This window comes from Anticarsia gemmatalis, chromosome 25 (assembly GCF_050436995.1).
Source record: "Anticarsia gemmatalis isolate Benzon Research Colony breed Stoneville strain chromosome 25, ilAntGemm2 primary, whole genome shotgun sequence".
Classification (NCBI taxonomy): Eukaryota; Metazoa; Arthropoda; class Insecta; order Lepidoptera; family Erebidae; genus Anticarsia; species Anticarsia gemmatalis.
In genome coordinates, this window is record NC_134769.1 from 909,193 (window position 1) to 933,716 (window position 24,524).

At 34.8% G+C, this 24,524-nt stretch overlaps 1 protein-coding gene across 1 annotated transcript in view; it reads right to left on the reverse strand.

Annotated features, from left to right (window-relative positions):
- Window positions 1-24,436, reverse strand: part of UbcE2H (ubiquitin conjugating enzyme E2H) — a 30,738-nt gene extending 6,302 nt beyond the window's left edge. The window contains exons 1-4 of the mRNA XM_076131240.1: window positions 24,227-24,436; window positions 4,326-4,402; window positions 3,650-3,817; window positions 588-716 (exon numbers count right to left, since the gene is read on the reverse strand). Of these exons, the coding sequence (XP_075987355.1) occupies window positions 588-716; window positions 3,650-3,817; window positions 4,326-4,402; window positions 24,227-24,279 (427 nt within the window). The 5' untranslated portion in view covers window positions 24,280-24,436. The remainder of the gene's footprint in view (window positions 1-587; window positions 717-3,649; window positions 3,818-4,325; window positions 4,403-24,226) is intronic.
- Window positions 24,437-24,524: the final 88 nt, after the last annotated feature.

Genomic DNA, 24,524 nt, shown 5'->3' on the forward strand with positions numbered 1-24,524 from the left:
TGTGGTGCATCGATAAAATGGCCATTTCAATTGAAAATGTTCTAATTTTGTAAATTTTTCATCAAAAATAACAAAACTCGCAACAGCGTTTTGATTCTATCACCGTTTCGGATAGCTATAGTTGTCCATGGAAATAAATGCCAAGGAATTCACGACTTGTTTTTACCAAAAAAACTTTTATGGCAGTTCTTAAAAACTGTTTATAAAAGCTCAAGCTTGTTAGATCTCCTTACGACGTTTTACCTCTTTTACGTAGCCTACTAGCTTTTACCCGTGACTTCGTTCGCCATCTGAATTTTCCCATGGGAATGCGTCATTTTACCGGGGTAAAAAGTAGCATATGTCCTTTCTCGGGTATCAAAATATCTGCATACCAAATTTCATGCAATTTGATTCAGTAGTTTAGGCATGATTGAGTAACAGACAGACAGACAGACAGACAGACAGAGTTACTTTCGCATTTATAATATTAAGTAAGTATGGATTTCTACATTTCTACATACTACTTAATATTATAAATGCGAAAGTAACCTACTCACATTTTCGCATATAACAGGTGTAATTTTATTATATTTAGTTATGTATACCTGAGACTTTTTTCTTGTACTCCTCGGGTTTGTGCAGGTACATGGCGGCGGCGTCGCCGTTCAGCGGGTCGATGGGGTTGGGGTACGTCAGCAACTGCGGCAGGAACGACTCGAATATGTTCGACAGATCTGAAATAATACAACACAAATATATAAGACATTACAATAATATTTACAAGATTCTGTAAAGCATTATCATAACTCGAATATGTTCCTCAGATCTGAAATACACATTACACAAATATATAAGACATTATTATATTTACAAGATTCAGTATAGCAATACTATAATTTAATCGAATTCGAAGTTCTGCTATTTTCGCCATTGTACATTATTGTGTTTGTGTTTGATCTTACGCGAAAAATTATCAGCTCCACTTAATTATCAATTAGTCATTACTAGAAGCTTTCTTTTTCATTATTCATTTCACTTCATAAAATAACCCTTTAAATCAGTCCAAAGTACATAGGTACTATTATATAGATACGGCACTGTGGGAAAAGAAAGTAAGAGGGTGTCCTAGCGGCTTAAACCTCCTAAAGATAGCCCGAAAAATCTCCGGGACTTTTCAATTTGCAAGCCCTTGTAAAACACTTCAAGTCCTACAATCACCTTTTACCTATAAATTTTACGTCCTCATTTACACTCTCCAACCTTTTAACTTTCTTATTACATATTTATTATCAAATATTATTCAGAAACTAACACGATCACGCATTTTTACCTCGCCTTTTCGACCCAGGTTACACTAGCCATGATTCCAAGTTGTTACTAAGTGTAACATTGTTGTTGCTAAGTCCTGCATTAGTTGTATGTATGTATGTATGTACATACACTGCCGGTCAAAAGTTTGAGACCACTTGTAAGAATCTTCGTCACCAACAAATTATTTCAAAAGTACATATGGTAAAGACCTAATTTGAACATCTGTGTATTCTATTGTTATTAGAGAATTTCTAAGAACCTTTTCTTTATATATTTTTATCTTATCGTCCTAGAAAGGTCTATTGTTTCAAAACATCAATGAACGCCGCGCAACGACCAAATGGTAAATCATTGTAATTTTTTTATGAGCCGACCAAAACATTGAATATTTTGCTTTTGTTTCTTGTTAACTGGAATTTAGGATTATTTAAACGTTATAAAACATATTTATTACCTGAGTTTTCATGAAGTTAATCTTTTTTTATCTCGTTTAGTCTGAGCTCATCCTTGTGACAGTGAAGACATATTAAAATGGGAAAAGTGCGCGAAATTAGCAGTGAAACTCGTGCTGTCATAGTTGTTTTACACAACGAAGGCAAATCTGAACGTGAGATTGCCTCTCAACTTAAGTTGTCGAAGACTTGTGTTCATAACGCAATAACCCGATACAAGGAGACTGGCACTAATCAAGATCGTCCGCGGTCAGGAAGGCCGAGAGCTACTACTTCTAGCGAGGATAATTTTATCGTCGTTACCAGCAAGCGGAATAGACGCCTAACAGCACCAGAAATCTGCGCTGAAGTGAATAAAACCCGATCGAACCTGTGTCAGTGACTACAGTAAAAAGACGATTGAGAGATGCCAAGTTGTTTGGTCGCGTCGCTGTACGAAAACCACTACTAAGGCCACAAAACAAACGGAAACGGATGCAGTGGGCCCTTACCCATCGAGACTGGTCTGAAGAAGACTTTAAAAAAGTTCTTTGGACAGATGAATCCAAATTTGAAATATTTGGATCAAAACGACGAGTTTTTGTTCGACGTAGCGCCGAGGAAAAGATGATGCCAGACTGTGTGGTGCCAACAGTCAAGCATGGAGGTGGTTCCATTATGGTCTGGGGATGTTTCTCGAGCCACGGAACCGGAGATTTGGTACGAGTCGACGGAATTATGAAAAAGGAGCAATATAAAGAAATACTAGAGCAAAATGCCGTTCCGTCTGGTTTGCGATTAATCGGCGATGGATTTATTTTCCAGCGGGATAACGATCCAAAGCACAGTTCAAAATTATGCAGGGGCTTTTTGGAACAAAAAGAGACAGAAGGGGTGTTAAAAAACATGGTGTGGCCTCCTCAGAGCCCGGATCTCAATCCAATTGAGCTTTTATGGGAAGAGCTGGACAGAAATGTCCACAATTGCTGTCCCTCCTCCAAAGAAGACATGTGGAAGGTGTTACAGGAGAGCTGGAATAATATTTCACCAGAGACAATAAATAAATTAATTGCTCGTATGCCGAGACTAGTGAATAAAGTGATAAAGTGTAAAGGTGGATTTTTTGACGAAAAATCAGTTTAAGATATGAAGGGCATTTTTGATGTATACCATTGTAATTTCTCTACTGTTTTGTTTTATTTTAGAAGTATGTATATTAGTAAATAAGTATTTTAAATAATAATTAAATATTTTGTTTTATATTTTGAGTTTTATTCCATTTTCCTTCTTTTATGTAGGTGGTCTCAAACTTTTGACCGGCAGTGTATGTGTGGCACGAGGTTAGGGCCTCGTTAATAATAAATAACAGCTCGGCAGCAATGTGGTCGATTCGCAAACAACGCTTTGTGGTCAATCTACATTTCAATATGCAATGCTAAATAATGCGAAGTATAAAAGAAGATTAGTTTGATAGCTGCTTTACTATACAAATACTAGCTGAATGTTTCGAATACTAGTTTGATTTTAACCCTTAACAACGGGTGCCACTTAAACTTCCTTAAGAAGACACTTTTTCCATAAGACTGTATGTCACCGCTATGTGAAAACTGAAAGTTGGTCCAAGTAAAATTCTCAAAAAACATTTCAATCGGTAAATCCATTATCAAGGTTAAGAAAAACATTAACATTTAGTTATCTTTAAAAATTTTCGTCTCCTTTGGTAGGTACGGATCATAGACGATTCCTATATAAGGAAAAGTGTTTTTGATGCCAAACTGCTCCTGCGCCTTTCTGTGAGGAAATATCATGGTACCAGAGTAAGGAAGCTGGAGTCATAGACCATATGAAAAGCATATTAAGGCATAGATCCTTACTTCCACCTTTCAACGGTTTGTCCAAATGCTGTCAATTTCAAAGTGACTCACCATACAAGGCAGTCCAGGCCTGGTTGATGACATCAAGGCAGACGGTGCCGGAGACCTCGTCGATGTTGGGGTGGTACACCTTGTTCATGAACCCGATGGACGGGGACTTGAACGGGTAGTGGTCGGGTAGGTGCACGCGGACGCGCCATACACCACCTTCGTAGGGGGCTGGAAACATCAAGCGATAAATTAACCTGTGTCATGGCACTACTTTTTTTGTCTTCTGGAATGAGAGGTATTGGACTTAGTTCAATGAGCTACTCATATTTTAATTCAGGTAATTTCGGCTAATAGACAATACTATCAGTAATGTTATATGTATTTTCTTTCAATCCCGTCAGTGATAAAAAAAAGAAGTTCTATTTCTATTTATTATTCGTTTTCTGAGCACGAATTATCCTAGATCGATTTCGTGTAGGTACAAGAGGCGGCCAAAGACTAAATCTATCGGAAAAAATATTTTTTCCTCTTTTTGTAACCTACGGTGGACTAGTAGTACGGAAATAAGGTAAATAGACAAACACAATGCCAACTTTTCTATGGTTCGATTTTTTTAGATGATTTATAGGGATAGATGACAAGATTAAAATACGAGAATATTTTTATATGACTATAAAATACCAGGATTTGATAGAGTTCAACAATATTATTAGAAGAAATATTATTAAATACTCACTGCCAGGGGGGCCGAAGAATTTAACGCAGAACTCGTTGAGACCTCCAAGTATAGTCACTTCATGTTTACTTTCTATACTGTTGTTATTGTTAAGAAAATTACATTAAATAAAAATCATGTGTAATGAGTATCAATCTGGGAAGACTATGTTCCCGCGTCTTCTTTTAACTATGTTTAAAACTATGTCTAACTCCCGATTTCTGAGTGTGGTGAACCTAAACTCCACCTAAACTCCTTCTACTCTATGGTAGATGCCATATATTAATCATATAACGATTTGGCATTCTCTGTCAATAAATATATCAAACACGTAATGCTCGTATTTTATTAATACATAATATTGGCGACGAGGAAAAACTGAACCTAAATGGAAAAGCTACGTAAAAAACGGAGCACCCTACGTGGGATGCTCACCAGACTCGATACCTACATCGAGCAGAGGGCGACGATGTCTGACGAGGACATCACCGCTCGCTCCGCAGCCTTGAAGGACACCATAACAGCACTGCGAGAGTTACAAGAGAAGATAGAAAACAAAACCATAGATGATAACGATGAAACAGCGTATTTACACGAACAAAATTACGGCTACGAATTCGAAGAACTTCACACTATTTTAGTATCAAAACTGTTAACAAAAAAAACCATTATTCAAGGTCAGCGACAGGAAGACCAACATAGAATATACCAATACCATAAGATTATACCAAAAATACAATTTAATCCTTTACATGAATCAGAAACGTTCAATAACTTTAAAAAACGTCTGGAAGTGTACTTTAGACTTAATGAAATTACTGAGCCCCACATGAAGACAAATATTCTTCTGTCTACATTATCACCAGAACTCCATGAAAAATTATGTGATTTAATAGCACCAGACGAACCATTGAATAAGACATTTAACGAAATTACTGAAACACTTGACGACTACTTAGACCCAAAACCTAGCAAATGGGTTCTACAACATAAATTTATATCGAGAACTCAAAAATCGGATGAAACAGTAGCGCAATACGCCGCAGATTTAAAAAAGCTCACTACCAACTGCGAATTTAAATGTCAACACTGCCAGAAAAACATTTCAGAAAGCTTTTTATCTCTTCAACTCATAAGAGGATTGAAAGATAGCGACGCACGTACAAAAATTTTACAAGACCGAACAGTATGTACATTTAAACACCTGACACAGATTGCAACATCTATTGAAATGAGTAAAGCAGAAAATACATCAATGCTTCCGAATGAACAACCAAGTAGTGACAATATCAATAAAATTTCCACTGATTCCTACAATAATTCAAAAAAATCTCCTTTTAGAGGAATCACACCAAGAGATTTAAAAGGGAAATGTTTCCGCTGTGGTTTAAATCACGAAACCAAGAAATGTAGCGCTATAAACATAACATGCTATAAATGCAAGAAGGTCGGACACTTAGCTAGTGTGTGTCTACAACGGCGCTCAGATGCGAAGCCCAGTAAGACTACACCGGATATAAATCAATTAAACGACTCAGCGATAAGCGATGATGATGAATGGAATGATATTAATGTTATATCTGGTGAAACATCCGAAAAATACATGATAACGGTACACATTGAACATGCTAAGATGAAAATGGAATTTGACACTGGAGCCACACTTACTTCTATGTCATTACGAGACTACAGAAAATTGAAAATCGGCAAAAGAATCTTTAAAACTAATATAAAACTCAAAACATATACCGGCGAAGTAATCGAACCTGCAGGTGTTGCATACGTTCAATGCAGATGCCAAGGAAAAGAATTCCACGGTAAATTATACCTCATCAACAACAACGTTGACCCCGTTTTTGGCCGGAGTTGGATGAAAGAACTCGAAACTCTAAATTTAGCAGATATAAAAACTTTACAGCAATCAGAAAATCTAGAATTAGACCAGCTTTTGGAACTTTACAAGACATCAGTATTTCGATCCGACTTAGGCGAAATACCCAATTACAGAGCACACCTAAATCTACAAGAAAACACAAGACCAATTTTTATCAAACCACGTAGAATACCGTACGCTTTAAAAACCAAAGTGGATGAAGAGATCGAGCGACTATGCAAACAGGGTGTCATCACGAAAGTCGACCACTCTGATTGGGGTACTCCAGTGGTACCAGTTGTCAAACCGAATGGGAGTATCCGATTGTGCGCTGATTATAAAGTTACACTAAATAAAGTCATACAAGATGATCAATATCCAATACCTATGATAGAAGATATATTTGCAGAGATGAACGGAGGTAAACTATTCTGTACACTCGACATCACCCAGGCATATCTCAACATGACAATGGATGAAGAAAGCGCAATGCTACAAACACTAAGTACGCATCGAGGCACTTTTAAGGTGAACCGCCTAATGTTCGGCGTTAAGGTCGCGCCGAGCCTTTGGCAGAAATTTATGGATAAACTCCTTCAAGATCTCGAAGGTGTAAAATGTTTCTTTGATGACATCATCATTCAAGGCATCAACAAAGAACAATTACTACAGAGACTTAAGCTCGTGTTAGACAAACTAAAAGAAAGTAACCTACGAGTAAACAAAAATAAGTGCCACTTTTTCAAAACAAGCATCGACTATTTGGGACACACTATCGACAAAGAAGGTCTACACAAAAACAGAGAAAAGATTAACGCAATAATTAAAACAGAACGCCCAGTCAACACCGCAGAATTGAGGACATTTCTTGGAATGGCAAATTTTTACAACAAATTTATACCCAACCTATCATCGATCACGAATCCACTGAACAACTTACTCAAGAAAGAATCTAGTTTTCGATGGTCTACAGAATGCGAACAGAGCTTTATACACATTAAAAAAGAAATTCTAAGCGAAAGAGTACTTATACATTTTGATCCCAAGAGGCCCTTGGTTCTTGCAACAGACGCATCTCCACTGGGAATCGGAGCAGTACTATCACATAGACTCCCAGATGGATCAGAAAGACCGATAGCATTCGCTTCCAGAACACTATCGGATAGCGAGAAGAAGTACAGCCAAATTGACAAAGAAGCTACTGCCATATACTGGGGATTGAAGAAGTTCTTTTATTATTGTTACGGTAGAAAATTTATCCTAGTGACAGACCATAAACCACTGACAATAATTTTCCACCCACATCAAACGTTACCAGCAATGAGTACAATGCGATTATTCCACTACGCTCATTTCTTATCTGGATTTGACTACAACATTGAATACAGAACTTCGCCTAACAACTCAAATGCAGATTACCTATCCAGGTTCCCAGTAGAAAACACAAAGGCAAACAAAATGGACCAGAATTACAGCTTTCAACTTCAACAAATACATACCATTGATGTCAACCCAAATATCATAGCGAAAGAGACAAGTATTGATTCCGATTATACACCATTAGTACTCGCATTACAAACTGGCCGATCACTTAAAACGCTCGGTTACAATGATAATGAATTTACTTTACAAGATGGATGTATACTAAGAGGAACGCGAGTCTTAATCCCAAAAACATTACGCGAACGAGTGCTGGACGAACTACACCTCGGTCACCCGGGCATTGTGAAAATGAAGCTACTGGCCCGCAGTTTTGTATACTGGAAAGGAATTGACAATGATATCGAAACAAAAGTTAAGTCCTGTAGAACATGTAGATTACAACAAAATGAACCAGAGAAAGCACCACTACACCACTGGGAACACCCAAAGGGCCCCTGGCAAAGGCTTCATATTGATTTTGCCGGACCTGTTTACGGATACTATCTTTTAATAGTTGTAGACGCATTTTCGAAATGGACAGAGATTATACCTACTAAATCAACGACAAGCTCTTGGTGCATCCAAAAATTGAAAGAACTATTTTGCACCTATGGAACACCTCTACTCCTTGTCTCAGACAATGGCCGACAATTCGTATCGGGAGAGTTCGAAAAATTTCTAAAAGACTGTATGATTTCGCACAAAACCTCTGCTCCATACCACCCTGCAACCAATGGACAAGCTGAACGATACGTACAAACAGTCAAGAGAATCTTACGAAGCTTAGAGGGAGAAAGGGGTAATCTTCAAGAGAAACTTGTCATGGTAAAAACTCGCCTCAGACGGACACCAAACTTGAATGGTCAGACACCTTATCAGTTAATGTTTGGAAGAGAAGTTCGAACAGCATTACACTGCATGTTTAGAAACACCCATAAAAAAACTACATCAAAACATCAAGAGATCAAGGTCAGACAGTTGGAAGTCGGCGAACGAGTACAGGCCCGTGACTACACGAGTGCTAAGCACCATTGGCAGTTTGGTACTATCACAAGACGTCTAGGCCGACTTCATTATGAGATCCGCACCGACAACGGCGATGTCTGGCGCCGACACCTCAACCAGGTGTTGGCTGCATCTTATATTCAGCAGAACAGCTAAGAGGTTAGGAGGGGAGAAATGTGGTGAACCTAAACTCCACCTAAACTCCTTCTACTCTATGGTAGATGCCATATATTAATCATATAACGATTTGGCATTCTCTGTCAATAAATATATCAAACACGTAATGCTCGTATTTTATTAATACATAATACTGAGGTACATTTAGCGGTAGTTTATGTATTCAATAGCGTTAAAACTCATATAAAAATAACGCTTTTGAATAGATAAACTACCCTTAAATGTACTCAAAACCGGGGGTAAGGGGTTTGATGGAACTTGAACCATGATTTAACATGACGTCTAATAACTAGTTACGATCACCGGTCTGCAACTCTTTGAATCAGTAATTCTATGGATGGATGGACCGCTTATAGTCCGACAATATTGTAGAGAGTCTTAACCGACACGATTTAACTAGATGATTATTATAATGTCTGTCTTTCAAAAAATAAAGTACATTTTAAAAACACGTCTCCGCCAGCTATGCGAGCCAGGTCACACACAAATCAATTCTGAATGTTTCATAGGTACCTCTGTCATTTGTGAATCTCGCATATAAGGTTCTCTACTAAATTGTTGGACTACAGTAGTGTTCAGACTGAGCATCTCCATTCTTTGGTGATTAACTATTACCCTATGATGATTAAATAAACCCCTGATATGAAAATGTGCCTAAATGTCTTCGATTTTCATTTCTCTAGTCACTTTGAGTACAAAACTGTGATACTAGGTCACAAGCCGCAAGGACCGACATTCGTAATCTTATCACCGCTATCTTTGCTTCCTTCATAATATCTGTGTATTGTAATAACCACAAAACATGTGGTTATTTTTGTAATGCTGGGGCTACATTAGCGAGCGAAGATTCGTATGGTGTTGGCGCGACAAAAACATCGTGTTCGGGTATGGGCGATGTTCTTGTCTACATTAAGGCGGGCGAAGATTCGTGTCGAGTTGACGCGATGCATCGTGCCTTGTGCTGTTCAGTTTGTTGTGCGGAGACGTGAGCGGTAAATTAAAAATGTCACTCCACTCCATAGTGTAAAAAATTAAATGCACGTCCGTCTCGCTTCGAAGTCTGGACGACACTGAATTGACGTAGATGTAGCCACCTAAGCGAATATTGGCGCGACAAATCCCTTTGATTCGCGCCAGTTTACCGACAGCTCCTCGATACTACATCGTCTTCGCCCGAATACTACGCGATGACACGATGAACCCGGCCACATTCATCGCGTTAACACGAATATTCGCCATAGCCCGCTAATGTAGCCCCAGCATAACAATAGACACCATTGTTGTTATTCGATGGAAATATTTTTAAGTTTGTCATTCTTAAAGCATGTTGACTGATTATCTCTAATCAGTTACATTTTCAATTCTTTTATACATTTAACTTTAGAAAAGCATAACTTTTGTAATGTATTTTGCTTTTTATATGTTTAACTGTGATAGAGATATTGTAACAAATCGTACATGGTTATTTTTGATATAGTGTACTAGTAAATACGAAGTATTATAAATGGTTGGAATATGAATGTTTATAACTTGTTCACGCAAAGCCTTACAAGATAATTGATATCATGGATCTAGACACAGAACACCCCAAGATAATTTTGCGTAAGCTGAATCTAGTATTAATAAAATAATAAGGAAGTATATTTAGGTGAAAACTGGTTTAATTTTACAAAGAAAAGATCTAACTAATTTCCAGTACGCAAGTATGACAAGCGCATAGACGTAGTTGCGTCATAACGTGGCGATGACGTCGCGACACCGTCGTCGCTCGATGCTACACATATCACTTATCTACACTACAATATACCGATAATAGTATGACTTGCTTTTAACTAGTTTGTAGTTTGAGATCGTATTTTTATGGATGATTTGGGTCTTTCATCTCGGGTTAATAACTCGATTCACTTTTACGTGCTCTCTTGAGTACTGAAATAGTTAAATTTAACTACGGTAGTCACTAATTTATAAATTAACTAGCTGACCCGGAGAACTGCGTATCGACTAACCGTCAATTCTTAATTTTTTGCATTTCCTCTGCGTAAAAACCATCCTCGTTCTTCAAGGAATATTATAAAAACATAAGTGAAATCGGTTCAGCCGTTGATGGTAAAAGAAAATGAAGATGGTAGAAGAAGTACTTTGTATGGTTGTAATCATAAATATAACTATGATAGTCAATAATTAAGCTAAAAAAATACTCTTTTAGTTCATAAATTATTTTTGACACGCAACTGTCAATATTTGACACAAATAAACAACTTCCAGTGTCAATTGACGAGACAAATACAAGTAATAGTATTAGGTCGGGGAGAAAGTCTTTTCGCATTATATATGGTATGTATGAACTTGTAATAAAACTCTTTGGCTTCAATAATCACAAATGAGTACACGGTTCATTGGGTTTCTTTCAGTGAGCTCGTGAGGTACCCAAATATCGAGCTTTTTTGTGTAGAGAAAAGATTTTATTACAAGTGCATACATACTATAATGCAAAAAGACCTTTTCCCCGACCTAATATATTCTACTAGCTGACCCGCGCAACTTCGCTTGCGTTACATAGCAGAGAATGGATCAAAACTTTTCCCGTTTTTGTAACATTTTTTATCGCTACTCTGCTCCTAACGGTCGTAGCGTGATGATATATAGGCTATAACCTTCTTCGATAAATGGGCTATCTAACACTGAAAGAATTTTTCAAATCGGGCCAGTAGTTCCTGAGATTAGCGCGTTCAAACAAACAAACAAACAAACTCTTCAGCTTTATAATATTAGTATAGATTAGCGGGTCATACTGCGTGTAGAGCAGACTGCGTCAATGGAGCCAGCCCACGCGTACACGTTCATTGTGACTATTTACGTGGAGGGCTATTTCAATGACATAATCCCTTAGTTCATAGCCAGTTGCGCTTAATAACTAACTACTGACAGTAGGTTAAGTAAACCTTGGTTTACTTAACCTGTTCCGGTTTGATGGTATTGAAAACGAGCGTAAATATTCTTTTTTAAAGACCACTCCCGTATTAAGAATTGGTTATGTGTCGCTTTTAAAAACACAAACAGACACAAAGCACGGACCCGAAACTATTATTTGTGGATGGCACATATAATTGTTCCGTGTGGGATCAAACCGACGACCTCCCGACGCAATGGTACTGGCGTAGCGACCTAAGCCATAAAATAGTTTGGACACTTTAATTTTGCATACATACATAATATCACGCTGTTATACCCAAAGATGCAGGCAGAGGTGTATCGAATACACCCATATTTCAACCTTTACCTTTGTAATAGCAGGCGAGCCAATTCCATTTACCTGGCTACCGTTAGTTACCATTCACCGATTAATAGGTACTATAGAATTATATGATAGGATTTATGTTATCAAGCATAGCAAGGAAGGTAGAGAATATTTCCACGCGAGCGAATAACGGCAAACAAAAACTAGTCCCAATTAAAAACTAAGAGTCCAATTTATAACTAATTAACAAAATCTTACTTAATAATGATGAGCGAAGTAAAAGTGAAATACTAAATAAGTGTTTTCGTAATAAACCATTCTCATATTTCAGTCAAGATTTAGAAACTGAAAGTGATATTAAATTACGTCAATTAAAATCATATTTTTCAGGCGGACACGCAAGCGTAAACTATAGCGTAGCGACTATCAGTCAAATCAGCTACTCTATATGAAATGTCGAAAACGCATTTTAGTACGGAAATACGTTATAGTGACGTCACTAGTATCGTATTTTCGTTAAGATCAAATGAGTGCCTAATATAATATTGTAGTCTGTAATAATTTTCATTTCAACAATATTTATTACCAAAAAATTACATAGGATGAGTATTTTGGATGAACCTTTTACGAGGACATACAAGTTTAATATTTTTTCGTTAACCCAGTCAACTACTCTATTAAAATCTTTGACAGCAAGTGTCAATATTTGAAATAACTGAAAACACATATTTGATTCATAGGCTATCCAACAGTTAAAAAATGTTTCAATTCGCACCAGCAGTTTCTGAGATTAACGCGTTCAACCACACAAAGAAACTCTCCAATTTTATAATATTAGAAGTATAGATAAAAAATGTACCTATATGCGTAAATGCAGACTGTGTTATTAATTATGTACAGTGAGCAGACACAATCGATATAGTCTGGATGTCTGGTTCTTTGTCTGGTTGTGGGACCGTCTGGAACCCTGGGTCGAGGACCCTGGCGTCTGGTTGCGTATTGCAGCACCCATTTTTTGTATTCAAATGATTTTTTAATAAATATTAATTGCAGTTTTAAAAATGTACTTTTTATGATAAATAAATTTAACTAGTATATATGTTCTTGAAATCAATCGGTTTTATTTTGTAGAATTTTATTTATTAGTGGATTTTTTTATTAACATTATAAAGAAGTTGTCTACCTTTAAGATAAGTTCAGAGGGACGCCTTATCTTCGTTATTAATATAGATTAGATATAATAAACATAAATAACAATTTGCGCTGTAGGTAAATATAGCTACGGTAAATCTCATAGAAATACACAAGTCGGCTGTTTTCTACTGTAAATCTAGCCTGTACTTTATAACTAGATTTAAATCATTTACTTATATACTTAATATTTATTAAAATCGGTTCAATGATTTTGCCTATAACGCTTAAAAGATAGACCGAAACAGTCTATCTATCAGCAGTTACACGAAAATATGAATATGGAGTAATTAATTATTCAGTTCATTGGTTTAACCTTATGTGTTATAAATTTATATCTCATTTTCCTCGGAACTCGATAACGTGTGTTAAATTATAATTTAGAACAATCCTTGTTGCTAACGACGTCAATGAGAAGTGCCTGGCAACGAATCGTTTGCGGAATTATTTTCTGGGGTAATGAAAAACACAAGGCTTTTTTAAAATTATTGTTGGTCATGAAAATTTCCACTGAAAGTAAAGGAACCCAGAGATCACAAAAATAATCGAGACTTTCTTTAGCAGAAAATATAGCTTGTTTATTGGTATTTTTTACAGGTATTTCACCGAGTGACTAGACAGTAGATAAAAGTTATAATTCGCGTGGTTTGCGCATAACTTAATGCTGAAAAAGTGACATCATTACAGTATTTCAGTAGAAAGTAAATAGCGAAAAGAAACAAATGTAACAAGTCTTCATTATTTCTAACAAGAAACTTAATGTAAGTACTTATTTATTTTAATTAATTTCGTGTACCTTGAGGTAGGTTAGAGGTGAAAGAAAAATAGGTATTTTACAAACAAAAACTAGGCCAGCGAATTTGGACTTTAGCAACAAATAAATACGTGTAAGTAATTATTTCGTACTTTTAACCGCAGAATGAGTTAGACTAGTGTAGAATTTGATTTGAATTAATTTTACAAGAACACTACAACATTTAATTTTAGTCGATAGAGAATATAATTAGAGATAGTTTATAGTGTATTTTATTGAGTCAGAAACATATAGTGTATTTTATCGAGTCAGAAACAGGATGTTGTATCAAATCATTTGTACGATCAAATGACCGACTTCTGTATGCGACAGAGTCAAAAATTTTCTTTACATTTTTCAAAAAGTTTTTATTAATTTGAAAAGTAGTTTCGGCAAATTCAATTACGATCTACAGTCTACACCATAGGTTCCCAAAGTGGACGATATCGCCCGCTAGTAATAACAAAAACACAGAATATGTACATAAATGTCGAGTAATGGAGGGCCCTGAGTTTTTTTAGAAAAAGGGGGTAGTCCAAAAAGCCAAGCCTTATTCCTCATTACTGAGAACCCTGACCACAATAAGAAAGACAATATAATAAAAGGACAAATTGTTTGGTAACATAAATGTACTGAAATTGAACTTGCTTCTATAAAAATAGGGCAAGAGACTTTTAATAAAGTTTCATTACTCGGAACAAAATTGGACACAAAAATATATGATTCATAAAACTCAACCATATGAGTTTAGAACAAAGACGCTATAGTCCAACAACTTAGAAGAGAGATTGTATACAAGGTTCAGAGCTGGCGGAGGTGTACGAAATTGGGTAGTTAACTGAACGAAAAATTATTATAAATAAATAAATATCATTGGACAACTCACACACGGTCATTTGATTCAAACTAAGCAGAGCTTGTACTATGGTAACCAAATAACTGATAAACATACTAATAAAGTATATTATTCAAATATATACGACATACGTATATAGATACATTAACAACTAGGCTCGGAACAAATACTAGTACTTGTAAAAGATTCATCTAAAATGCTCACGCTACTTATTTTCGTAAATAATGTTAAAATTATAATTATTACATTATACAGACTGAAACATTTTATAAGGACTCATTTGATACCAACGAAAATACGACACTGTGACGTCACTACACCGTATTTCTATACTAAAATGTGTTTTTGACATTTCATAAAGAGTAGCTGATTTGACTAAGTAGTCAAGTACCATATTAAGAATTTTAAGCATTAGTGACCCGTAGGCTTTTTCAGCTGACGGTGGCCAGTCGGATACAGCTACTTCATTTCGGTAATACACAGAATTCTTAGTTATAATCTAGACTAGCTGACCCGCGCAACTTCGCTTGCGTCACATAAAAAAGAATGGGTCAAGATTTACCCCGTTTTTGTAACATTTTTTATTGGTACTCTGCTCCTATTACCCGAAGCGTGATGATATATAGCCTATAGCCTTCCTCGATAAATGGACTATCTAAAACTGAAAGAATTTTTCAAATCGGAAAAGTAGTTCCTGAGATTAGTGCGTTCAAACAAACAATCAAACAAACAAACTCTTCAGCTTTATAATATTAGTATAATAGATAATCTAGATAAGTTTACATTCCAAGGCTCTCTACTAACTTGTTGGACTATAGAACGAAATATAAATCAAATTAATTTAGCTACGACATGTTTCTGACTATACTTAAACGTCATGCATGCGTCATGCCCGTCATGAGACGGGAAAACGTGAAATGCGTTGTCATGCAAGTTATAGTCATCTCGAAAATGTGTAATTTGAAAAGAGTCAACTATATTTTTGTTTATATTAATTTGCCAGATTAACCGACCCAAAAATATTGTTCGTTTCTTTCTCGTTAACCGCTGAATCGATTTAGATAGCATTTGAAATGAAATTGGCAGAAAAATGGACAATATTCAGAAGAAGAATGTAAGCTTTTAAGATATTGTTTCGTAGCCGCGAGTAAAATAATTAAAATTATTTGTTTAGGCACGTTAGTATGATACTATGGATGCATAACAGACAGACAAGACTCAGGTACTCATCTACTAATATTATAAAGCTGAAGAGTTTGTTTGTTTGAACGCGCTAATCTCAGAAACTACTGGTTTCTAATTGAATTATTTTTGTGTTGAATAGACCATTTATCGAGGAAAGCTTTAGGCTATATATCATCACGCTTCGGCCATTAGGAGCGGAGTAGTAACGAAAAATGTTACAAAACCGGGGAAAATTTAGACCCATTCTCTCTGTGGCGCAAGCGAAGTTGCGCGGGTCAGCTCGTTTATTATATTAATAACTATTAAAATTAATCTTATAAGAATATCAAGTTCTTATTACTGAGAGATAAAAAACCGACTACGACAATTTTATTACCACCAGTTCCACGGCTAACGGGTAAGAGTCGGATAACCTATCCGATAGAAAGAGAGACTATGAGACAGCACACAAGTGCCTGGCATCTACCTGACAAGTTAACTAATACTTATTCAGAAGAGAACTCTGTAGTGACATAGATTACTGTCGTAAATCTATACTAATATTATAAAGCTCAAGAGTTTGTTTGTTTGAACGCGCTTATCTCAGGAACTACTAGTCCGATTTGAAAAATTATTTCAGTGTTAGATAGCTCATTTATCGAGGAAGGCTATAGGCTATACAGGGTGTCCCAAAACTCAACGATAATCCGATACAGGATGAAAGGCCAAGTCATACCGGCTATAGGAAAAATAAAAAAAAAATCCATATCACTTAGTTCAGTAATAATAGACAATTTTCAAAAAAGTTGAAATTCCACACCCTTGGTCGCATTTTCAAGTCCTGTGATCAACAATGTCACAATTTCGCTGTGTTTTTTTGAATTTCGTGATCTTAATTAAATATGCTATTAATCGTATAACAAATTAATGCACAAAACATTGTTGATTTCATAAAAAAAGTTAAGTTTTAGTGAGTCATCTTTCTCAAAAATATCGTTAGTCAACTTTGACGCTTCATATTGAAAAAAAAATGTACTACACTATCCTTGGCAAGTTATTTCAAAAATTGGCGCATTTAATCAAGATTTAAAAATGGTATAACACTTGCCACTTTTCTTGCCATTAAAAATGTTATTTTTATTTGAACGAAGAGTATCCTCGCAAATGAATCGGACACAGTGGCACAATTTTATGGCATCCTCGTTCCCCCGATCTAAATCTAGTAGATATTTTTTACTGGGAATGCATAAAAGAAAAAGTCTATTCAAAATCAATACAAAATCTATCAGAACTTGGCCAGAAAATTGACACAGCATCAGAAGAAATAAATGCAAGGAATTTTGCTTGACTGGAGAAAAAATCTTTTGTTCGTCGTTGCAGAGCCTGTATTCGTGCCAGAGGAAAGCAATTATTTTTAGTAAAGAGGTAATTGAGTCAGTCCATAACAAATATTTAATGTAATAAACATAATAGGTTATAATAATTTAAAAAAAAACAATGAACGAACCATCGATCTTATTTAATTATTCTCCTTAAACTAAAGTAATTCCGAATTGCTTTCCCCTAGCATGAATTCAGGCTCTGCTACGCCTTACAAAAGACCTTTGCACCAGTCAATCAAAATTCCTTGCATTTATTTCCTTTGACGCTGTGTCAATTTTCTGGCTAAGTTCTGATAGATTTTGTATTGATTTCGAATAAACTTTTTCTTTTATGCATTCCCAGTAAAAAATATCTACTAGATTTAGATCGGGGGAACGAGGATGCCATAAAATTGTGCCACTGTGTCCGATCCATTTGCGAGGATACTCTTCGTTCAAATAAAAATAACATTTTTAATGGCAAGAAAAGTGGCAAGTGTTATACCATTTTTAAATCTTGATTAAATGCGCCAACTTTTGAAATAACTTGCCAAGGATAGTGTAGTACATTTTTTTTTCAATATGAAGCGTCAAAGTTGACTAACGATATTTTTGAGAAAGATGACTCACTAAAACTTAACTTTTTTTATTAAATTAACAATGTTTTGTGCATTAATTTGTTATACGATTAATAGCATATTTAATTAAGATCACGAAATTCAAAAAAACACAGCGAAATTGTGACATTGTTGATCACAGGACTTGAAAATGCGACCAAGGGTGTGGAATTTCAACTTTTTTGAAAAGTGTCTATTATTGCTGAACTAAGTGATATGGAATTTTTTTTTATTTTTCCCATAGCCGGTATGACTTGGCCTTTCATCCTGTCTCGGATTATCGTTGAGTTTTGGGACACCCTGTATATAATCACGCTACGACCAATAGGAGCACAGCAGCAGGAAAAAAATATTACAAAAACGGAGAAAGTTTGATTTATTCTCTCTTATGTGACGCAAGCGAAGTTACGTGGGTCAGCTAGTACCAAATAATATCAAGTAGGTACGAAAATACCCCTTTTCGCGTATCTCAAATAGTATAGAGTTCATTAAACTGAGATTAATGTTGAAAGGTGGTTATGGCGACCTCAGGGGTCAAATTATATCACGAGGTTACTCAAGGGTAAAAACCATATTAGTTTGCAAGTCATATTATTATAATCTATGTACCTATACAATAGAGAAATGGTGAAAAATTACTATTTTGACTAGTTTTTAGTTAGACCACATTTTTCTAACAGTCACCGGCCATATTCGGGTACATTTTACTAACAAACGTATATTGACAGACAGACAGACATCATACGTATTTTAAACGCAAATCAAAGATTACCAATTTTCAACACTTTTTTCATTATTTTACTCGACGTTTCGGCCGAGTTACATCGGCCACGGTCACGGGCGTAAAAATTTCAATAGTTTAATCGTTATCACAACTATTTAATCTAGCGTCAGTTAAAAACAACGTTGTTTATCAATAGTATAAGAACTTTATTTTTACGTACACTGCGTAATAATTAGTAATCTTTGACGCACTTGTTTACACCTTTCTTTCAAGGACAAGATTCTAGAAGAGATGAAAACAAATTACTGTCTCGGTGTAAACAGATTTACAATAAAAAATGTTGCTTTTATTTCCCCGGGATGTACCTAATCTATCATTACGCTTTATCTAAATCAGGGGTTCCCAACCTTTTCTTAGTCCGGGACCACTTTTATATTATTCTTGTTAATAGGGACCACAATGTAAGTATATTAAAAATAAAGTGTAATATTATAGTCTAAAAAATTTAAATTTATAATCATTCGCGGACCATATTTTGACTTCCACGGACCACCGGTGGTCCGCGGACCACTGGTTGGGCCACTGATCTAAATCGATTTTGCCGTTTAGCTGTGAAAGTATATCATATAGATATTTTAGCTTTTTTTAAATAATGTGGATATTTTTGTACTATAGTAATTAGTATGGACGTATAGGACACTATGTATAGGACTTTTAAAAGTGATTAATATCTCTAAAGTCCATTGCTATTGTAATGAGCATAAGAAGGTTATTCTCCGCAGTAAAAACCGAGTATCAATACTTTTTCGTCGTGTCAGTTAAAAAAAATATTTTTGGTCAATATATTTTGTTTTAAATTAGACAAGATCTTACATTTAATAACCGTAAACAAATCTAACTGTATAATTTAATAATTATTACTACAATTGAGCTATGTATTCAGAAAATCAATGTTTTTCCAATTGCGTGAACATTACAAAAAGCGATTAAAACCTAACGTAATAAGCATTACTTCACGAGATTATGAAAAAATAACATAATTTCGTGACTAAATTGATGCAATAGAAAGAAAATTGTGAAAAGAAATATTAATTTCGTAAAAATCACGGATATTTTTACCGCGAAAACTTATCTCTAGGCTATGACCAGAGACATTAATTGTCCATATTAATAACATTTTTAAATTGGGTACGTGTCTTTAAAGAATTTATTGATATTTGAAACGCGATATTTTATCTTATCTTGATCGAAATAACTTAGTTATTGAATGAGAAAACTACTCTATTGTTACGTTTTAAAATAAATAATTTTATCATTGTTCATGTCATCTAGAGTGAAATAGGGTTATTTTGGAATGACATACGAAACCCTAAAAATATGCTGCTATTTAATATTAGCAGCATATTTTTAGGGTTTGCGAGGTAAACCTAGTATGTATTTTTCTTTTCTCGCGGGCGAAGTTGCAGGTGGAAGATAGCAGTTTTATAAAAAAATCATGATTGTTCTAGTTTTCAAAATAATAACCTTATAAACTTTTTATTTTCTACTAATAAAAGAAGCATAAAATTTAACTTAAATAACAAAGTAAACCAAAATTATACAATTGAAGGGACCTTACGTGCTTTTATATTTTACCAAAATTGGTTTAAGTTGGCACCTCCAACGCAAGTGGTCGCAGGTTCGAATCCGAGGCAACACACCAATGACTTTTCGAAGTTATGTGTGTATTAGAAATAATTATCACTTGCTCCAACGGTGAAGGAAAACATCGTGAGGAAACCTTGCATGCCTAAAATTTGTTTAATACATTTATTGAGGGCATGCAAAGTCCCCAACCCGCACTTGGCCAGCGTGGTGGACTCAAGGCCTAACCCCTCCCTCATTACGGGAGGAGACCCTTGCCCAGCAGTGGGACATTAATGGGTTAAATTTATTTATTTTATACAATAATTCATAGATCTGTACAATATTATTCTTCTTCATTTAACATACTATTATAAGAAAATTATCAACAAAAATTAAACTAAATCAATCGATTAGTCATCCTACATCAGTATAATCGACTAACGATAGCCAGTGAATCAGTTTCGCGCTCTGTTTATTTCAATGTGCATTCTAGACGTCACTGGGCGTCATGAATGCCTGAATCAATACAATTAGTATCGTGTACCAGGTGCCGATGGCTGTAAACCTAATGCCTTTGCTTTACAACAAATAAAACAGAATTACTATGGTAATGTTAGTATTAAAACTGTCCCTGTTTTTTTTTGTGAATATTTTTCATAATACATAACTACGTATTTTTGAACGGATTTTTTTTACTTTGGAGTGTTTTTAAGGGTTCTTTAAACCTTCATATTATGGCTTAGTTAATTTACGTAGATTTTATTTTATATTGTGTAAGTTGTGGGAAAAATTTAAGTCTTTTTCTCTTAAACATAACTAACCCCCGGTTTCCTAGTACATTTAGCGGTAGTTTATCTATTCAATTGCGTTTTTTTGTATGAGTTTTAACTACTGAATAGATAAACTACCGCTTAATGTACCTCACAAACCGGGGGTTTGACCGATTATTTTTTAACTAACTTCTCAGTTATTGTTTGTTTATAGCAAGTACAATTAAAACAACAAATATAAAGACATATTAATTAAACTCGGTCTAGACTTTCGTGTCCTCTAGGGAACCATAAGCGCGATTATTAAACGAAATAGCTAATTAAAAATATATTTATTATCGAAAGTATCTAAATAGTTAAATATATAAGAATACTTTTAGTAAACAGAAATGTTAGATTACCATGTTCAACTATTAAGTACAATTTTTATTGATTTGTAAATAACCATTGGCTCATCTCGCGGCAATCGAAACTGAACTCTCCAGCATTCTTTATTTACGAATAATAGATCAAAGATAGCAAAAAATATTTCCATAAAAAATAAAAATAGCCATTGCACGATAACAAGCGTGAAAAAATAACTGTCAGAAAAAAAACACATTCGCTATGGCCATCACCTCACATTCGAAGTTTGAACGCAAACATAATGCAATTAGTTTTTTTTTTAAACGTGTAAGAATGCATGGCAACTGCCAAACTGCCTTCAGTTCAAGTTAGAAAGCTTCGTGGTTTTATTTTTACACGATTTTCAAGTCACGAAAGCTATCATTTCAAAATGTAGCCCACCGAAATTATAATTTGAAAAACGTGAGAAGGTTTAGCGTAAGATCATAGTAATTACGAAATTACGTAAATTAATTAGACAGCCGACCATTATTACATGTTTTTTAAAATAAAATTGGGAGCATTGAAAGTTATTTTTAAGATAATACCTGCACAGTTATAGATTTTAGCATCAATATAAAATTTTCGCGAGATTGTTCACGTACTTTATCAGGTAGAAAAATGCAGTTTCGCCGTCATTAACATGTGCGTGCCGATAAAAAACCGACTGAAAACAAGTCCTTTAGGGTCAACGAACACAATGGTCAATAAAAATGAGCAAATACAAGCAGGATCATTCACCATTTTCTTCAATATGTTCAGTATAATTTTTCAGTTAACGTACGTAAAAAACCGCAATATTGAGTAAAAAATATATTGTGAGTGAAATATGAAATGAAAGTTACAAATAACAACTAAGTTTTGGTTTCTGGAACCTTCTACCAGTTACAACAAACTTTGTTTACACACCCAAAGAGACCTTGTCACAGGATTTTACACTTTATGTGGACCGCAAAAGATACAACACTGAATTTATTAACCGCATATAAAATTGCAACTGCTACAATTTACTTTAATAGCGTAGCATTACAGTCTGCTGTATGAAACTTGTGAATGAAATTGCATATTTTTAATTAGGTTATGGATTGCAGACAGATCTCATTTAAATATGATGCATAGGAATAATAAATTAATCGCTTAAATCCTACTAATATCATAAGTAAGTATGGGTGGATGCACGTATGTTTGTTACTCTTTCATGAAGGTACTAGACAGATTTTAATGAAAGGTACACTAATAGCTTATAACCCGTATTAACACATAAGATAATTTAAATCCCAGAAAATCTTTGCGGACGAAGTTTTGGGCAGAAGCTAAAAGATATATGAAATCATTGACACTGTTTTATACTCTTTTTTAAGTGGTAATACTAGATTCAAATGAAAAGATTTTTTAATAATTACTTATACATTTTTTTATCCATTTTGCGTGACTGAATATTAATAGCAAAAAGTGATATATTGCTATACTAATAAATTACATATTACGTGATACCTAATTATTAATTATATTCCCTGTAAGCATGATATAATTCAATTATGTTATTTGTAACTTAATTAGTGCTTGTTAATTTATAAACAAAGATTAATCATACATTTTGAAATGTAAGAAAGTTTTGTGTAGTTTAAATAAATTTATTTATACCAAAATTTTATAACAATCTACCTATTTATTTTGTTTATACGAAATAGGTACTCAACAGTTGGTCAAATAGATGATAACACAATATAAAACATTATAATTATTATTATAACAATAGAATTACTTCCTTGTTATTGTTGCTATATGAATATTAATAACTATAGCTCAGTTACCAACTACCATTATTTGTAATACAAATTACAGTGAAGGTTTTAGTTCATAAAAAAATGCATTGTGTTGTTGCAAGTTGCAACACTATTTTTTATAAGGTGCATGATACACAATGCAAATGAACTTATAAAATCATAATCTTTGAGTAGGTGGATCAAGCAATAAAGTTTAGCACAAGATAAACAAAGAGTATGACTTTTGTTTTTTATATTAAAAAATGTCTGCACATTAATTTTTGTTTATGTTATGAGTGACAAGTCTATTTTTAATACTCTCGGGTGAACATAACACAAAAACAGATGGCCTAATACATATTTATGATTTAAACTTAACAGTTCAATGCTAATTTCATGGAAACTTTGCACCACAAAGAAACATAGCACCCTATTTGGTAGCTACACTTCATAGTAACAAAGAAAATATGTTAGCAATGGTGTATGCAGTAGTATTAAGTATTAATTACGCATAATAGGTTCGTAATCCGTATAGTGAGCGCGTAAGGCCATAATACATAGAGAAAAAAGTGCGCAATCAAGACCATGGCCTACATAGGGAATTACGAAATATAGCACTCGACAGACACGGAAGAGTACTCTGTGCTAACGTAACGCACCTACCTACTAGTTTATCAACGCGTTATATATAGATACGTTGGCCCACGGAGACTTGAAAAGAATGCACGCTCTTCACCCAGACAAATAGTCAAAGATCTACATTAACGAACCTTCAAATAAAATGTTATTTATAACTTTCATAAGGGTACAACAAAGAAATCTTAATAAAAACACACCCCATATTGATTTTATATAGGGTCGTGACAATCAGCTGACGGCCCTACAGCTACTTATTTACATGGTGGCCCTCGAACGCAATAGGTTCTTTGTAATGACGATAACAAAGAAAGGATACAGTTTGATGACATCTGTGTCCATGCGACGTTTCCCAGCGCTCGGTGACGACATCTTCGTGATCTATTTCGAATAAATCACAATATCGAACACGAACACTAGAACAAACTCACACTAGACGCAGCGAAACCAATTTTTCGTCCACCAGCAGCAGTCAGAAAAATAACATTGTAGAAAAACAATGGACACAAACCATAGACAAAAATTTTGAAGATGATGTGTAATGAAGTCGATGTTGCCACTTGTAAAAATCTAAATAATCACTCACCAAAGCTGTTTCAAGCCCTGTGTGAACTCCA